The sequence below is a fragment of the Myiozetetes cayanensis genome, unplaced genomic scaffold (assembly GCF_022539395.1).
Source record: "Myiozetetes cayanensis isolate MyiCay16 unplaced genomic scaffold, myiCay2020 scf23, whole genome shotgun sequence".
Taxonomy (NCBI): Eukaryota; Metazoa; Chordata; class Aves; order Passeriformes; family Tyrannidae; genus Myiozetetes; species Myiozetetes cayanensis.
The window spans coordinates 6185252-6204416 of record NW_026087445.1 but is presented as its reverse complement, the minus strand read 5'-3'; the positions used below and the strand labels follow the sequence as shown (position 1 = coordinate 6204416).

General features: G+C 52.0%; 1 protein-coding gene across 5 annotated transcripts in view; it reads right to left on the bottom strand.

Annotated features, from left to right (window-relative positions):
• Positions 1-13336: 13336 nt before the first annotated feature.
• PLPP7 (phospholipid phosphatase 7 (inactive)) overlaps positions 13337-19165 on the bottom strand; it is a 23244-nt gene continuing 17415 nt past the window's right edge. For all 5 annotated transcript variants that reach the window (XM_050320152.1, XM_050320150.1, XM_050320153.1 and 2 more), the window contains one exon: positions 13337-14205. In XM_050320152.1, coding sequence (XP_050176109.1) covers positions 13841-14205 — 365 coding nt within the window. In that variant the 3' untranslated portion in view covers positions 13337-13840. The remainder of the gene's footprint in view (positions 14206-19165) is intronic.

The following is a 19165-nucleotide window of genomic DNA, read 5'->3' as shown; positions in this document are numbered from 1 at the left end:
TGAACAGGGCCTTAGGACCCAAAACCCAGTCAGCAAGAACATCAATTGAGTTGAGCTGTCATATTTGAGAGGTGGGAGAGAAGACATGACCAGCTCTGGCAGTTCTCTGTAATCCCATGTATGAGGCTGTGATATCCAAATATAACAAAATGCTTTGAAAGCAAAGACCTCAAACACAGTAAAGGGACATGGGGTCTGAAACACAAAAGACTTATCTTTCCCCTCTTATTTAAGACCTAATACCAGTAGAGATGTTTTTCATAAACTCATTTTATAAGAAGAGCAGAAAGATATTCTGATGAGAGAGGAAGCTGGAGCCTCTCACCTCTCTGAGCTGAAAGAGGGTATAAAATATTGGGAATTGGAAAAGAGTAAGAAAAACCAGGAATCTTGTCCTTTACTCCAAATGGAGTTAAGTGTGATCAGGGAAAGCAAAAACTGCAACCCTACACTAAAACTCACACTAACTCATGGCACGGCCCCTCTGGGCCTCTGTTTTAAGTATCTGGTGTGTTGTGACACAATTACAAGGGCTCTGCTTTCAGAGTCAGTTTGTAGAGTTTCACAGTTTTTCCCCCCTCAGCATTTGTTGAATGGCTGACCCATTCACAGGGTATCCAACCTATCTCTGGCCTGGAGATTGCTGAGCCACTGTTTGTATAAAGATTTACCTTACAGGTGGGTGTGAAAAGAAGTGCTTCAGTTCAGATGAGCCCATTCTCACACCAAATATCACCACTGAGGCAGGACAAAGCCACTGACTCCAGCTCCTACTGTAGGAGACTGGGTACTCCAAGTTATGGTCTTATTTGCCATTTTTAACCCTTCCTGCCCAATTTCACAGGTGAGAGCGGATTCAAGTAGTTACTTACTGCTTCTTCTAGCTGCTGGATCAGGTAGTGGCCGTTTCTTTTCCTTATTCCTTTGCAGCCCATGGGATTTGCAAGCTCTGTGTGTAAACGAGATGCCACAGAAGTGTTGGTTTGCCAGGCTATTGTTTGTCCTTTTAAAGGCTGCAGACCCACTCCATTCTTCATGAGCAAATGCTGGCTGCCTGAACAACAAACCAAAATGCCTATTTAAGGCACTAAAAAAGGAAATCATTTAAAACAGAGCTGATTAAAAGGAAGAAACTATTCTTCCAGGGAGAAGCGAATTGCTTTCAGCTGGCTTGAGCACTGAGCTTTGCTTGCAACAAGAACCAGTTGTCTGATATTGCAAGTATTTTGGAGGCACTTCATCAGCCATGACTTAAGTTTTTCCTTGTGCAAAACTGCAAAACAAGTCTACTGCTTCGGCTCATCCTGGCTTGGTGATTTTTCCTTTGGCTGTGCTGTTCAGCAACTAGCAAGGCTGTTCTTTGGGCAGCTTTTAAAGCCCAGCCTTTCTTACTACATCCACTTGGAAGCCCTCACACAGCCTTAGTGCTTAAATAGCAAAAAAGGTTCAAGCAAAAAGTCAAGAAACATCACACATCTTTCTCACAATGTGCCAGCTTGTGTTCTTCAAAAGACTCCAAAGACTGTTGGTGACATGCTGAGTTTTCAACACATTGAAAAAAGAGGAGAAAACAGGAAGATGGAGGTGCAAGTACTAACGTTTTGTTGGGCAAAGACCTGTTTTTTCAATGCAACACTCACTTCCAGAACCCACAGAACAACACTTCTAGAAGCACCTGCTTTTTTCAGTTAGCACCTCTTTTTGCTCTATCAAAGCTCCCATTTTTCAAAGAGGCTGGGAAAAAAACCCTAGACAAATAAAGGCATCCAGTTATTTGGTGTAGGGTCCTAGAAGGTGTATCTCAAAATCCAAGGAATATTTTGGAGAAAGGCAAAACATTCCTGTGTCAACCTGTCTGACTCTTATGACAATCTGTAGGCAGATCACTGGATTATACAAATATATCAAGCTTCTTTCACTCTAAATCTGAAGATCAGCAATTATCCCAAACAACATTAGAAATGAACCTCTGCAGAGCTGATCTGGATATTTTAGCAAAACCCACTTTGTCTTTAAAATGCTATTTCATTCCCTCTAATACATTCATGAAAACTGCAGCCAACTTTGGGGACAAACTCAGTCAAATATTTGAGGCTGGAGTTAGTCACAAGACCTGCAGTGGCAAAGGGGGATCCTCCCCGAAATGGAAAACAAGGATAGGCTAATCCACACTTCACCAAAATTTACTGAAGGTAACTTAGAGTAAGTAATTTTGCAATGTTGAAAATTCAGTCCAGATTTAACCTAACACATAATTTTCTTTCCTATCTTCAAGCCCTCATAACGACCATAGTTGTGGTCGGAATGTGAGTTCACAGACACATTTGGGTTCACAGTTCCAACCTTTGACCACAACCATCCGATTCCTTCCCTCTGTATGTTGTGAGACAGCTGCTGTTTCACAGTTCAAAAATATCTTGCTTCACCCTGCTAAAGAGAACTATCAGCTGCTTCTGAGTGCAACAAAGCTGACGAGAAAAAGTGATTTTGGTGGAGCTGCAAACCCTGCTGTAAGCAAGCCAGCTCTCACCGTCCCTGCAGAGTGTGGCTCTGATCAGGGATGGGATGATCACAGCTCAGCCAGCACGTGAATCCTGCACACTGCAGAGGCAGGAATGGCAACTGCAATTAACAGGGGCTGCAGGATTCACTTCCAGAGTCCCCAGACCAAAGCTGTTGTTTGGAACATCTCCAGAGCTGCCATATTCCCATTTTTCTTTGGGAATTAATGAAATAATGCTACTCTTTAGTGAGAGTTTTTTTCCTCATAACTAGATTTGTCCCTTCCATCTCATGAGATCACACCAAGTCCCTTTTGAGTTCAGTCTCCTCTTTAATTATTAACACAATTCCTAAATATTTCAGTGGGTGCTAACTATCTCTGCTCGGGAAAACACAGCGTTTGCTCCAGTGCTCCATCCACCTCGGGCCCCTCCATCCCTCTGTCCTGCCGGGGGCCCTTCGGGAACATCCGCACGGCTCGGCGTGGAGCTTCTCACGGGATGAGGGCGCAGCTCCCGGGACACCGAGAGGGTCGCAGGGCCCGGGGCATCTCCATCCCGGGGGCTGCTCCGGGGCCGCGATCCCGGGCGGCGGCGACATCCCGCCGCGTCCCCGCTAGATGGAGCGACAAACCCAGCCTGGAGCCGCCGCCGGGCGAGCCCCGCTCCCCCCCAGCCTCCCAAGTCCCAGCTGCGGGGTCCCCCGGTGCCCGGGGGGCTGTGAGGTTCGTCCCCACCCCGGCAGGAGCCAGCCCAGTCCCCGCGTTTCCCCCCGGGAGCAAAAGGGCTGTGCCAGGGGAACAGCCCGAGGTGGGCTCACACCTACCACGGCTGCTCAAAGAGGCAGCCAAGCCATCGAGGAGATCCTTCACCAACGTGGGAGTGGGTTTTTCCCACTGTTGTGAGCTGAAACTCTTCACTTGCCGGAGGGGGAGGAGAAGAGGTGATGGGAGAGCCCTGGGAAGGAAATCAACAAAGGAGAAGGGGATGAAAGGGAAACAGAAAGCAGAATGGGGCCACACTGATGAAGTAAATTCGTTTTGCAGAGAAGTTCCCTTTTCTAACACGTGGCCCCATGATGGAGCACAGCAGGATGGAAACAAGTGCCCTGTCTCAGGACACAAACTGGAGCCAAAGTGCCACAGTAGCCCAGGGTACCAGTGGGGAGGTTAGAGCTGTCCCCTTCCCTGGCTTTAATGTCCTTCCAAAGTTCTGGTCCCCATCAAGGACAGGTCTACACATTGAGCTCAACAGGAAAGCAGGAGAGAAGGGTCAAGGATGAGGCGAAGGAAGGAGACTGGGAGGGAAAGAAACCATGGATGGAGCTGTCAGGGCTCTGGGAGATTCTCCAGGGCTCCAGCTCTACCTGTGAGCTGCAGGGCTGGAAAGAACACAGCCTGCTTGGGAAGAAATGAGGAAGTCAGAGGATTTTGGGGAACTATTCCCAGTGCCAGAAAAGGAAGAACCAGAGCAGGAAGGAGGAAAGAAGGGGAAAGACTCAGTGTTCCATCTGCAGCCAGGACTAACCCAGACCTGTAAAGCAGCTCCATTTTGCTATTTAAAACCTGCTCAGGGAGCACTAGTGAACCTGGCTAACGAGCACCAGCCATGGTAAACACAGCCTGGCTCACCCTCATCCCAAATCACCTGCAGCTTTGCAGAGCCCCTGGGGCCGGGGTTGTTTGTGCGATGTGGTGGGGATGTGGGTGTGCTACAGCCCACCTTGAGCAGGAGGAGACTTGGGCAGCTCTGGCCTGTGCACCCCAGGGTGACCCCAGTGCCCAGGGACCCTCAGAAGGCTGCCTGCAGCTTGTGTGCTTCTCCTGGAGTAGCTCAATCCCAGATTGCATCATCACCACAGTTTTGCTGAATGTGCCATTCCTTCCCCTGCCCCAGCTTGTCTCCGAGGGACCTGAGGCTCCTCTGCTTTGCCCTTGCGATCCTGGGAAGAGGAGCATGGGCAAAGGCAAAGGCTGTGACCACAGAAGAGGTTCAGCAGAGACAGATGGAAAGCTGGTGGCTGGCAGATCCCATGCTGTCCCAATAGACATGGGGGCCAAGTGCCACCAGGCTCTGCAGCAGCCTGGGGACACCCGATGTGTCCCAGCCCAGGGTGGGGGTGCAGGTGGCAGTGACGATGCTACACTCCAGGAAGCCAAACTTCCCTGAGCTGCAGCCTGGACCAGGACTGATTTTAGGCACAAAAACCAGAGGATCTGGGACAAGGGTGTGGTGAGTCTGACTTCAGCAGCACCAGCAGCCTGTCCTGTGCTGCAGGAGGTGCAGAGGCCTGGGGGTCTCTCCAGACTCCTCCACAAACCTCACAGATCTCCTGCCCAGCCCTGTGGGTGGGGATGGGGTGTGGGGGCTGGCAGGAAGGAGCCCCTGTCCTTGCCCAGGGTGTGCATCTCACCTCACCACGGAGGAGAGCCAGGCGGTGCCAGGGCTGGCAGGCGCTGCAGTGGGAGCACAGCCAGGGGGTTATTAATAACCTGCTGAGTCAGGGGGGGCTCTTGGGTTTCAGGATCACAAGACACAGACACCGAGCGGCTCAGATGGATCTCCCTCGTTCCTACTTTTTACACTGACAGGAGCAACTGCTAACCCAGCCTTGCTCTATCTGCAGGGCAGCCCTGAAAGTCATCATGCTCAGTAGGGGTACAGGGTGAGGACTGGAGCTGCTACATCCCTGAAATACAAGAGCTGCCCTAAAGGAATTAAACAAGGAGGCCAGGGGCTGAGACACACAGCACTGATCAGCTGTGTTAGGAGATAGCAGCCATACCAGCCCCATTCCCTACCAGTATAATCAAACCACATCAGGGAGAGGAACATGAGTACCACAGGCTTCCTGTCCTGCTTCCCTGCAGAGTCCTCTCTGCAACCCCCAAAAAGGCTGGGCCTGGGCCTGGCATGCTGCTCCTACCCAAAGGGATGGAGCTTGTGAGATGCAAAGAGAATTTGGAGAATCTTGCAGACATGCACACTGTACTGTCTAATGCCAGGAGTTTTGCAGGGGGTGAAAAGCCTCAGGGCACCTCTAGGAAGCATGAGATGGGATCAGCTCTCCCAGCATTGTCCCATCCTGGCTGCCACAGGTCACCTGGGTTCCTCTTGAAGCTCTTGACATCATCACACAGGCAGGCTGAGGTCTGCTCTGGGATGGCAATTCCTTATGCACCGCTATGGGAAAGCGGTCAGTGATGTGGAACAGATTAACTTTCAGATGCAGCAGCCCATGGTAGCAGCGTGCATTGCAACCAAAGAGTTTCTGCAGCAAATACTGTGCAAGAGCAGCTGGAGTGGCAAAAGCCATCCCCAGGTCTGAGCCTGGGCCTCAGGGGTGCTGTCAGAGCAGTGGGAGTGCAGGGACCCCTCGCACTCGTGAGCTCCCATCGCTCGCTGCTCCATGTGCTGGGATCCGACACTCCCGGAGCTCTTTAGGGCCGTACGACCCACTGGTGTGGGGCTGCTCCCCTGTGGTTTTGCCTGGCCCCACTCCCTCCCCATCCTACCCACAGGAGTGCTGGAACACCTACTGGAAGGGAGAGCACCCCTGCTTTTGCTGGCAGTGTGCTCCAGGCTGGCAGCATCTCCATCAGCTATTTTTTCACCCAGGACAGGACCAAAATAAGTCTGTCCCACCCCTCCTCAGCAGCTGTTACAGCCATCACCCCAGGCACGCTGGTGTTCCCTGGCCCCTCTGCTGTCACAGCTCTCAAACCCCAGCTCCTGCAATTGCTGTTGCTGTAGCTGCCACTTGCAGTGGCTGAAATAAGTGAAGTGCTGAAGCTCTGCTTGACTTCTGTGTCCCCGGAGAGGTCTCATTTGGTTGTATCAGGCTGTCTGAGCTGCTGAGCCCCGTTCATTTCAATTAGCCCGATAGCTCTCCAATCCTATTTACCTTTATGAACGTGTGAGCATCTCGCTGCTTCCCACAGCAGTGTAGATTAAAGGGTGAGCGAGGAATACGTGCCATGTGATATCCAGACAATGCACCCGTTTGGAGGCCGACCCACAGCGATGGATTTCCTGCAGTGAGTAAACTGAGACACAGATAAAGCCCTATTGGAAGGCACACCGAGCTGGGAGCAGCCTGCAGGGCTAACCCACAGATTAGCCACGAACCCAATCTATGCCTTTTCGTTTCAAACAAAGCACTTTGCCTTTCAGGCAACGCATCTTTCCTCTCGGCAGATAAAAGATGCATTTCTTGGCAGAAAAGCCTGGAAAGGCTGTGGTCCCTCAAGTCTCCTTTTTGACTAGGTGCTCCCTCCCAGTAGGACCTGTCCTTAGGTCCATGTTCCTCACTTAGATTTTAACAATCATTTACCATCTCAACACATTCCAGCACTTAAATAGGCTCCTTGAGAGGGAGAGATAAGGTATCAGCTTTCCGGTTCATCTTGCCAGTCTGTCTGCAGCAGATAAGCATGTTGGGCAGCAGGAAAAAGGTTATCTAGAAAGGAAGCTGAGCAACGGTTGCTGTTATTGCAGGAGGCTTTGAAAAAAAGTCATCCCACCAGGAATCCCACAGGCCATACAAGCCCTTCCCGGCGGGACATGATTGATGGTTGGAGTCCAGCTGTGCCTTCCTCCCGGGGTGGGAGGCATCTTCCCATCCGGTGAGGGCAGAGCTGCCGAGGTCGTGCTCTCCCAGGGAAGGTCACACCAGAGGCAGGTGCCCAAAAACCTGTTGCTTTCCCTCTCTGCCCTGCCCCTTTCCCTCTTTCCCCTCTCTGCCCTGCCCCTTCAGCACATTTTGAATGTTTCTGGGCTGAGGAGTCTGCAGGAGGGAACTTTTCTGCCCAAAGCTGAGGAACTGCTGTTCTGAGTTGTGCATAGGGTCCCTGGAAACCAGCTCTGATCTCTCACCCATCAGCGAGGAGCAACAATAGGAAAGAGTTTCTGAGAATTCCCAGCCTTTCTTAACCCAAGTATCACTCTGCTTTTGGGGATGGGAGAGGAGAAACAAGCCACGTTGGGGATGGGTGTTCATTTATCACCACAGTGAAAGATGCACCTTTCCTTGGGATGACTGTTTGTGATTTTATCTTCCCACCTGTACTTTGTTTGCTTGTTTGCAGATGTAGAAATTATGTCTGCCAGCTAGAGAAAAAAATCAAACCAAACTAAACCAAAAAAAAAGAGAAACCCCAGCAATTTCCAGTCAAATTCCCAGATCCTGCTTTCTTGTTATCAGCCAGGGACAAAAGACCCTGGATTGCAGACACGCTGGTTCAGGAAATGTTCTGAATCAGGGACTGCAGAACGATAACTGGAGCAAATCCTGCCAGGAAGTGTTCTGAATCCACTCAGCCACCTTCTCTTCCCTCTGGACCTGCCACCTCCCTCCTGCCTCCCATCCCAAGACATCCTCACTGCATCCCTCCCCATGCTCCTCTATTTTGCTGATTCCCATTAATCTGTGTTTTATATAACCCCTGGCTTGTGCTGGACACAAAAAGTGATGCATTACCATGCTATTAATACACAACCTAAGGTTTAGGATTTAGAGAACATAAAATTCCCTTTGCAGCCAGGGGATGCAATCCATGACAAACCAGTGCTGGCAGCTCCAAGGTGCAGATCCCAGCAGAGAGAGGGCATCAGCTCTGGGTGCAGTGGACTCACACCCAGATATCAGAGGCTGATTCCCTAATCACAACTGCTCTGAGTGTGTTGAAGTATTGCACAGATCCTTGGCTGGAAGCAAACATCACCAAATGTCCAGGGCACTCTGGGCAAGTGTTTCGTGAACATCCATCATTGTAGCTCTCAGCTTCTGTTCCCACTGCTCTTATTTTAATTAATTTCTGCAGGTATGACTTTCCAGCACTGATGGTCTTGCACAAGGCTGCTGGTCCTGGGAGAAGAGAGGAAGTCAGAGAGGGTCCCATGGGTGAGGTTGTACCGAGGGGATGGGAACTCAGGGAGGGTTCTGGCGAGTGGAAACCAGCTGCATCCGTTTGAAATGCATTAGAAAAACTGGGAGAGATCCCTGTGCAAAGCCCACCCCATCCTTCGGAGAGGCTCAGAGGAACCACACTGTAAAGGGAAGAGCTCTGGCATCTCCAATGGCCTCGAGCCCACACGCTGGGCAGCAGCATTTGCCGCAGGGCTCCTACACGTGACACCACTCACCCACTTGCTCTGGAGCCGCCTGGGTGCTTGAACCAATTTGTCCCAACACCGCAATTAGCAGTTCATCACTGCCAGCCTGTGAACAAAGCGCTGTAATCACCACCCAGCCTGCTCAGAACCAGGTATTTTCCAGGTGAAGCTCTGCTTTTGGGGGAGCTGGGGGACCCCCCCCGGCCGTTCAGCATCTTCTCACTGCAGCGGGGCTCGGGCACGGCTCAGCCTCGCTCAGGCTGAGAGAGGTTAATGGATTTCAAGCGACTCCTGTGATTAACTTTTCCTAAATCTCCAATTCTTTCGTGCCTTCTATTTTTATAAAAAGAAAAGGGAGGGAGGCGGTATTTACAAGGGATTTCACTCAAATAATGAAATAAATGTGATCAGCCGAGGGACCTTTAATCCGCTTTGACTCTTGCGTCCTGGGGAACGAAAGAGCACGAAGATCTTTGCTGCTCCGAGTCCCAGCGAGGCGGGGAATGAAACAACCCCAACCCTGCCTGTCTGGAGGGCAGAGCCCCAGCAATGTCTTAAATCAAGCACTGTGTGCAGACACAGGCACATCAGCCAGGGACTCTGGGGCCAACACGAGAGAAAAACACGTCTTTGATTACCTGCTCCCACCCTGCGAGCCAACGTGTCCATCGTGGGGTGAACCACAGCCACACCTGTGCTGCTGCAGGGAGACCTTGTGTAACAGCCTTCCTAATTCCCCCTGAATCCTCAAATCTGCCAACCTGCCCTCCCAGTCCATCCAACCCGCACTGTCCCCCCCACCCCATCGGCTGCCTCATCCTGGGAAGGACACGGATCCCAGGGACAGCACAGAGGACACCCCATGGCAGAGAGGGCAGCACAGCCCTGATGTGTGAAGGGGTTTGCCCCACCTTCATTTCAGCACAACCCCAGCCTCAAATGTACAAAACAGATTGTTGGAAAAACACCACCAGCTTAGGGTTGAGGAGGGGAGAACTAAACACCCCAGCCGTGCTTCCCACATATGCCCGAAGATATAATCCAGATTTGCTGCTTGCCCTGACCCTGGCACCCTTTTTTTTTTTTTTTTTTTAATAAATTAAAATCTCTTTTTGCTGCTGAGCATAATCAGCATTAGGGCGAGGGGAGGAGGGGCCTTTCTCTGTCTGCCAAAGAATCATAAACCAAATCACTGTCACCACAGTCTGGGACTCTCCCTGTGGCACTTTGGGAGTGCTGATGGCAGCAGCCCCCAGCCCATGGGGGTTGAGATCCCTTGGCTGATCATATTTATTTTATTATTGTCTCCTCTAAGGCATTTTCTTAATTAATCTGCTAGATGAACTGAAAGGCAGAAGATGCCACGGTCAGGGTTTGTTCGTTCCTCCTGGTTGGAAAGGACTTGGCTTGGAAAAATCACTCCTCCCAAGCCTCATGCTGAGCCCTGCATGGCTGAATTTGAGGCACTAATTTGAGGTTCATGGAAAACAGTCACATTCCTGGGCAATCCTAAGGGAGCTCAAACCATTTGGCCTTTTGCCTCCCCACAGGCACACGACCATGGTGAGCACCTGCACAGAGCAGCCCCCACGTCCTGCCCTGGCTCACCCAGGACAGATGGGGACAAACCTCTGCATCAGCATCAGCAGGAGCTCCAGGAGAGTGGAGAATGAGGCATAAAGATGCCTCAGCCAGTGGCTTACATGTAACACGTGCCTGCAAAACCCACTGGTGTTTCTCAGAGCCACTGCTAAATCCAAGGTCAGCGGAGAGCAGAGCCGGGTGATGCTCCAGCACATTACACAAAAGGCCATGCTCTGGCAGTGCTGCTGGGGCTGAGACCCAGCCCTAAAGCTATGACATGTTCTGAGGGGGGAGAAACCCCTCCTCAGACTGCAGGGCTTTATGGACAGGCATGCTGCACCCATGCTCCTCCTCTCGAGCAGAAAGCAGGGGCTGAAAGGCAGATGGCATCCACACAGCTCTAGAGCCCAAAGAGCGGAGTGACTGTCCTTTCCCTCATGCTGCTGTGCCCTCCTTGCCTCTGATCTGGCCCTGGATATCTGTGAGTGCAGCACTGGGCGTGGAATCCCTCCCCACGCTGCCCCCTGGCTCCCCAGCACAGCCCAAGGCTGTGTCACTGGGACTGGAAGCTGAGGACAGTCCCTGCAGGTTGTACCTTGTCGATGGCAGAGATGGGTTGTTCTGCCACTGCTCCCCACCTGCCCCTGCCCACACAGTTGTGTCCTGGGGAACCAGGCTGAGGGTCTCCTGCCTCCCTCCTGGAGGTGATAGGTAGCTCAGCCACAGCCTGCCCTGCTTGTTGGGTGACAGGGACTGGCAGGGACAGGGGACACGGTGCCCGCCATCCCTCGCTGTTGCTATAGAGACAGAAGCTGCTTTTCTCCGCAGAAGCTCTGGTTGTTTCTGAGCGGTACCTCCGGCATGGCAGCAGCTGGAGAGAAGGACCAGGGATGGCTTGCCTTGCTGGGAGGGCAGCCACGGCCAAGGAAAGGCTCTGCCAGGTCTTTCCCAATGCCTCTGTGCCCAGATCCACACTCACCTTGTGGGGTCTCTCCCCAAGCCCTTCCTGCAGCAAGAACAGAGCACTGGGATCCCCCACTCTGGGCACTGAAGGACTGGGGGAGAGAAGGGACACAGGCTGCAGGAAGGCTGAGGAGGAAGACTCCCCAGAGAAATTCTGTGTGGGAGAAAGTCTCATCCTGTGAATCCCAGTTTACCCCTGTGGATCACCCCAGCTCACCTCTCTCTGCTCTCCTGCCTTGCTTTGCCACCATGTGCTGGGGTGAGGCCAGCTCAGCTGATCTAACCCACCATGGCAGTTTCTCCAGGCCACGCTCTCCTGATTACACCAGCAAAGACCAGGAGAACTCCTCCAAAGCCATGCTGCCATCCTGGATATACCAGGAGAACATAACATAAGTGCAAGAAAACCCAGAACCCAGCAACATGCCTGTAGATTCATCAGGCCTACTGGCAAAGGTTCAGTAAATCCTGGAAACACAAAGTGAGAGCTTCCCACAAAGCCATCAGGGCAAAGTCCTCCCCTGCCCCCTATCCCTTCAGGAACCCACCATCTCCAGCTACACATAAGGTGCGTCACACGCCACCAGAGCTCAGTGACGTGCCTCCATCCTTCCCGGGGGTGAGGATAAACTCTGCCAAGTGTAATAGTGCCTGGAGGGAAGGAAAATCACCACAGCTCACTTCTTCACATAAATCTGTGCAGGAGAAGGATATTGGCAAAGAAAAGCCCCGAGGGAGGGCGGCACATCTCTGCTCCCACCCGCAGCAGCGGGAGGGGACAGGAGCTGGGCAGCACCCACCACCCCCCGCTGCTCCGCCCGCTGCTGCACCAACCCCCAGGGACAACCACTGAGACCCTGAGCTCTCCCCTTTCCTGAAAAAAACCCTTCCCAAGGGACAGCCCATCCGTGAGCTCCGTGGGAGGCTCGTCTTCAAAGGACATGGTCGCCTTCCTTACCACGCTTCTGCTCCAGCCCCGGAGCCGGCAGTGCGGGAAGTCAGCGGCTCCCAGGGCTCTGTGCTGACATCCCAGCTGGAGATGCATGCCAGGGATAGATTATCTGTTTTGCTTCTTTTCATATTAATCATCAAAGAGTAACAAATGTCAGCAGCTTGCAGCAGTCATTATCTGAATGCCTTCTTCTCACCAGCTCCTATAGGAAGCTCCCCAACGTGCAGGGAAAGATGACAGCGCCAGATCCAGCTGGTTGCTCCCTGGCCTTCCAAGCCAGGTGCATATTGCTCACTTGGGATAGACAGGAGGGCAGGAATGACAGGATCCCTCCATTCTGCAGGATTTGTCCAATCAAGGAAGGTGCAGAGTCTGGTGGTATCCATCACCTGCCAAACATCAAACTCTAAAGACAGAGAAATCATAGAGAACTGGCACATTCTGTTCAAAATATGTGATTTTCTTATGACAGTCATGAGGATGGATCCATTTCAGAGACACCATGTTGAGCAAGGCCACCACCTGGGTAAGGATCCACCAGGTTTCAAGGCTGACACTTGTCAATAATGGGAAGGAGCAGCACCATGGCTGGGCATCAAACTCTATATTCAGTGATCTCAGACTGGTTCACAGACAACAATTAGCTCAGGTTTGCAATCAAGGAAGGTCAGGAGTGCTCTCCTCATTTCAGACAGGCTAAGACACAGAAATGTTCAGAATTAACCTCAGTAAGGGTGATACAGCCAAGCAAGCAGAGGCAGGCACAGGGGCAGCCCTCAGCTCACTGACACTGCTGGGTGTACCAGAAACAGGCAGTGCTGTACCAGGCTTACCTTGGAAATTCCCACCTACAGCAGCACTTGACATAATGATAAAATCATGGCCATGAAGAGAAAGAAAAAGACCTTTTTCTGCGCATCAAGACCTGCTTTGTAAAATGACCACGATCCAGCACAATGTCTGTTCATCCCTACCAGGATGAAAGTGGGCAACTTGCATTGTTCCCTTACCAGGCCAAAAACTCCCCCCAACACCCTCACAGAGCAGATTTTCCTTTAGTGAGCACCCATCTAGGTCCACCCTACCCAATGCAAACCCTGTGAGCCATCACTTGCATCCCCTCAGTCAGCAAGACTGCAGCACCTGCTCCTCACTGAGTATGTGCCTCAGCCACACTAGGGTGGGTTTGTCCCTTCCCTCATGAGAAGAACCAAACAGGGCAGGATTTTTATGATTATTTATTATCTGTAAAGTGCCAGCATCGCCTGTCCTGACTCTGTACAAGACACAACTGCTGGGCTTACAAAAAGAGAAAAAAGCACAGTGGCCAAAATCATTTAGCCTCAAAAAAGTTAACGAATGTGTTCTCAGGAAGCTCTCAGGCACTGCCCATCCTGAGGACATACCAAGGTGCCAGTGTGAACCACCTAAAGTAGGCGGACATGGAGCTCATTTCTCTCACCCATAAAGCTTAATTAGCTAGCTGTCCAAACACAGCTTGAGAATATGGCCAAAACACAGGTATGGCCCTCGATTGCTAAAACCCAATCCATTGCAAGAAACCTTTTTTTTCTTTTTTCTAAGGTGGGGAAGCAACATTAAAAAACACCACTACTCATGGAAGTTACAACTACTTCCAACAAACAACACGTAGAAAATACTGGGAGGGAGACTCTCAGAGTATCTGCAAGTTTCCAGTGGAAAGGCCGTTTCAAGTCCCCCGTGTTCACCAGATGGATATCAACATCTGACACGTGTTGGAAGACATCCATATCAACTCCACCAGCCTGAACTGCAGGTAGCCAAAAACAAAGCCGGAGAGGACATCCGTGATGTGGTGCCGTCCGATCATGACGCGGGAAAACCCCACACAGAAGGCCCAGAGGACCAGCAGGATGCGGAGGGGGATGGCCAAGACCAGGTGGTTGAGGAAGAACTTGGAGAGCATGGCCACCCGGCTGGCGTGCCCGGCTGGGAAGGCGTAGGTGTCCATGGTCAGGTAGTCCAACAAGCCGGGGTTGATGTCGTACGGGCCCTTCCGCTTGGCCAGCTTCTGCAAACCAGCCACAATCATGATGTCCAGCAGCAGGGCTACGAAATGAGAGAATGAGAGGGAATGGTCAAGAGACAGAAGCAGTCAAGGGCTGTTGATTTCAAGGCAGAACATCCAAGGATTGCTGCCTTTAAAGAAAAGGTTTGGGTTCGGGTCTGGCCAGATGTCCACGGTTCAGCTGCACACAACACCCTGATCCTCAGTTACCACCCTAATGTTGATTAACCCTCCCAGTTCACCCACAGAGTGAATTACCAGCATCATCATCTGACAGGGGAGAAACCCAAACCACAGAGGCAAGCAATCCACCTGGGGAGAGAGGGAGCGACTGACAAAGCTAAAATTAAAACTCTTTTGGCCCTCAAACCACCACTCTGGGTGTTCCTCTTGCTGTCCTCCACCCCATGCTACAGAAACCTCATGCAGCAAGGTCCCTGCCTGGGGGCCTCTGTGCCAGGGTGACCAGGCTGCTGGAGGAAAAGTGCTCCACAGCACTTTCTGGTGTTGCCCTTGCCCCCTCCCAAGCCCACCACGTCCCCCTGCCCTGAGCCAGCCAGCAGAATCACACCACACTCACAGATTTCACTAAGAAAAGAGCATTAGGAGCCAGTGAGCCAAGGGGAAAGCCATGCAATAAAGAAAAAAGGACTCCTGAGTTAGAAACATCACCACTGTGAGTTGAAAGAGAGGGTGGGGGACATCCTCCTGGATGTCCCCTACCCATCCCTTTCCCTTTGCCGAAGTGCTGAACACCCACGAGCCACTTCTTGTTTCAACCTGTCTTTTGCTCCCTGTGGCTTTCTCCCTGCAAGTCACCCCACACACTCCCTTCCCTGCACAAACGTGGTGGGGGGAACTCACCTCCCAGCCCCAGCAAACCCAAGCTTGTAATGGCACAGGGACCATCCCTCCAGCTGCAGCTCTCAACACCAGAACACCTTTCTTCCCTAACAGCTTCGGGAGTGAAACCCATCAGCACTCGTCTACATCCTCCTCCTCTTCATCCCACCTCCTTCTTCCCAGGCGACAGGTACTGTCATTTCTATTTCCTAGCATCAATTTTATTTGTCTTTAATCCCCTCATCTGCTTTTCCCCAACCCTCCTAATTAGTCAGAGTGCTGGTTTCAGCTCCTCGCAGCAGTGACAGGGACATTCATGCCATCACGAGCACAGCCCGCTCCCTTGGCAGGAGCGTGAGGGACCAGTTGCCTGGTTCCCATGCCTTGATAAAGACCATTCCTTGAGAGCTGACAAGGTTTCAGGAGGATGGATGGGACTGAGGCGGTGGTGGGGATGGGAAATGAGGCAGCATAGGGTGGGCAGGCAGCTCCTCCTGCCTGCTCAGCACCTGGCAGGAGCTGGGAAGTGAGGAGCTGTCACGACAACTCTGCTCACCCACCTCCCACAGCGTCCCACCCCTGCGCTCCAGCCCCCGGCACTGCTTTGGGAAGGGGCTGGTGTTTATCCTGGTCAAACTCTCGCCTCATGGGAAACTGCTTTTCTTCCTCATCTGCAGGGCACCTTGCAGGGGGAAGTGGGACAATAGGACCTCCCTGGACCTCCTGCCCACCAGGTCATGCCCTGGGGTCTCAGAGCTGTGGAGAGCAGATGGAGCAGAGGAAGAGGTCTGGACACCAGCTCCTTGCTGGCACGGGCAGCAGTGGGAATCTGAGCTAAACACAACAAGAGGCAGGAGGCTGAAAATTTCATAGGTGGCACCTGAAACAAGGTGGTGAGGCTGCAGGTGGCAAAGGGGTGCAAGGTCATGTCACACCTCCAGCTCTGTAGTGGTAGGGGTAGGCTTAGGAGGGCAAGGACAACAAGGGGCTGCTCAGATCCCACCAGGCATGACCAGCAGGCAGGGAGAGAGCAGGGGCAGGCCTGCAGCCCACGGGGACCCAGCACTCAGCAGAGCAGTTCTCTGCTTTTTGCTGATTTTTTTTTTTAAGGGCACCCCAAAGGATCCCAGTGTCTCCTTCATGGTGTTCAATACACCCACTACAGAGCATTCCCCTCCAACCCCCCCATGGATCAGCAGCACAGATGCTGTGTGCTTTAGCAACATGCAGTGCTCACCATTGCCCGCCTGCATTTTGCACTGACAATATTTAGGTGCATGTCAGGGCACCTCGAGGGATGCAGGCATGTGTGCACGGAGGTGTTCAGGGCATGGGGGACAAGCCAAAGAGCTGTTTTAATAATCCTTTCATTCAGAAGATGAATAAAATGGGCCTTCGGTACTGCTAGGTTTGATTTTCGTCAAATGATGCACAGAAAGCAAAAAGCCTCGTTTGCCCACATTTCAAGATCTGAAGGCACGACAGCACTAAAACCGGGGGTTAATTTGCCGTTAAAAGAAAAAAAACACAGCAAAGATCCCTCTGCCTGGTGCTTTTTCTGTCACTTCCCCCTGCACTTTCTGTTCCTTTCATGAAGCAACTTCTTTGTGAAACAGCCCCAGCAGCCTGCCCTGCCCCAGCCCCTGCGGGTCCCGCTGCCCTCACCCATAGCTGGGTCTCCACGGTGCCCCTGCCCTCTCCTGCTGCTGCTGCTGCTGCCAGGCAAGAGCTGGCAGGGTGAATCAGCAGGCAGCACTGCTGCTGAGGGCGCTGCCAAGGGCCCATCCTTCAGAAACAGATAAAGATGATGCCATTGCCCAGCAGCCCCGGCCCTATTCCCTTGCAATCCCATGACCTACATACCCGCTTGGACCTCGTCTCGCTTGCTTTGTCCCCTTAATGCACATCAAATCCTCCCTCCTTAGGTGGACACATCCATGCCAGGGAGAGGCAGGTAAGGGGTTAACTTGATTACAGGTGGCCTCCACAACTCCATCTGCCCAGGAGAAGGTGCCTGATGGCTACCAAAGCTTTGAACCCGAAGCCCCTGAGCCCACTCGTGAACCAGCACCGGCACCTTCAGCCTGCCCTTCCCTGGTCCCTCACGCAGAGCCGTGCAAATCCTTCAGGCTGACCTGACCGAAGGCTGGAGGAAGTGCAGCCCCGGCAGAGCCCCGAGAAAGGAGCCTGCAGCTGATGCACCAGCCTGCACTTGCGCAAGGCTGCTCTCTGGGGACCCGCGGGGCTGCCAGAGGCGCAGCAGGGATGGCAGAGTGCCACCAGACCGAGGGTGAGACGAGAGGAGCAAGAAATTTTAATTTTAAGCATTTTTTTTTGTTTCCATCATGCCCTTTCTCCAGATCCAGGTAGCATTGGATTTAAACCAGAGGCATCACTGGATGTAACAGCCAGGTAGAGATGGGTTTAAGAGCAAAGGAAGGATTAGCTCTTGCCCATCGTTCTTTTCGCATTTTTCTGAAAAAGATCACGAATTTTCCCTTTGACCTGGTGTTAAGGGAAACAATCCTTCAGATTTCCACTGCAAAACCATCCAATCTCAAAATCCTCTATTAACATCTAAGGCTTCCTTAAAGCCCAAAACCAAAGAGCAAGTCTTGTCTCGCCTGTGACAATTTGAGCATCACAGATCCCCTTGGTATTGAAAAAAACCCAACATCTGGCATTGGATGCACAGTAAATGAGCTGAAAGTGAGCCCCCTGGGCAGGCATTTTATATCTATTAATTAGAAAAGGAAAACAGACATCTGCCTTGCTCCTACGACCAAATTTTAGGAGCCCATTAGGAGCAGAGAGGTGAGCAGAGAGGAGCCCTGGGCAGGCAGGGCACGAGGAAAAACCTAAACCATCAGCAGCAGAACCAAACCAAACCAAACCAAACCTCAAAGCTTGTATTTAAGAGAAACTGAAACAGTTGGACATCTCCTGACACCATAAGGTCCTTTCTGTCCCTGAGGTGCCACCTTTGCTGCTGTTCCTTACAGCTGAAAGAGGCTGAGGATGGTGCGAGCACCTTGGGGGCATCGCCCGCTCCAGGTCGGAGCCAGGCAGCGTCCCCAGGGACAGAGGCAGATTCCAACTGAGGTGTTTACATAAACATGTTATCCAAACCACAGCTGAAAACCAACCTGGGTGCAGTGCTGGGGGCAGTGGGAGGAGGAAAAGAGGAGAAAGCCAAGAAAGCCCTTGGCCTCGTCTCCTGAAGCCGTGACTCACATGACTTCACGTGGGGCTGCTCTCCAGAGTCCAGCTGGTGAGACTGGGATCAGAAACAGTCACAAGCTGGATTCGGCCTCACAGAATTGTGGGTGAGCACGTAGGGAGAGGAAAATGGGGAGGAAAATGCCCAGGAATGAAGAGGGAGCCCCCGAGAGCTCCAGAGGCTCCCAACACAGGAGCAAATATGCATTAGACAACCCCTCTGCCCTGCCCAGCACTGCTTTAAAGAAGAGCTAGGCTGGTGATAGCTCATTGCCTGCATCCCATCGTGCTGGAGGTGGCCACTACAGCTGCCAGGACCACGTGTAGGGCCAAAACTGGCTTTGAAGATCCTGTATTCCCCAGACTAGCCAACCTCACTCAGGAGTGAACTCTGGATAAATGTCACCATTCCCAGGAAGCAGTTTCTTTTGCTCCATAATTAGAATTCGCAGGGTTTTTTTCTTTCATTTTTCTTTCTACTTACATGCCCCCCTCCTACTCCTTCTGAACTTCCCAAATCACCCGCAGGCATCAGGCTCCCTGACCTGGAAAATGAGCCGTTTGCAGCCTTGACTAGTTGACATTAATGAAAGATGCAGGTTTCAAAAGAATCTTCACCCTCTCTCCAGTGGAGTCAGCAGAAGCTGGAAGAGGTCCACTCCTCTGGAAGTGAACTCCTCTACTCCATTTTCTTCCCCAAACGTGGTCCTGTGGTGTGTAAGGGCTGACAAAAGGCACAGATGGCACGACACATTGAAGAGCCAGTGAATCAGGCACTGTGGTGTTTTGGGGGGGGGGTATTTTTTGGCTGAACAAGCAGCAGCGTGGGGTAAGTGGTCATGGGGAGGTGAAAAAATGGCGGAAAGCAGAATTGTGTAATTAATTAAAATAAAACCCCACAACAACTAAAAATAGACTCGCTATATTCTGGATGATTAG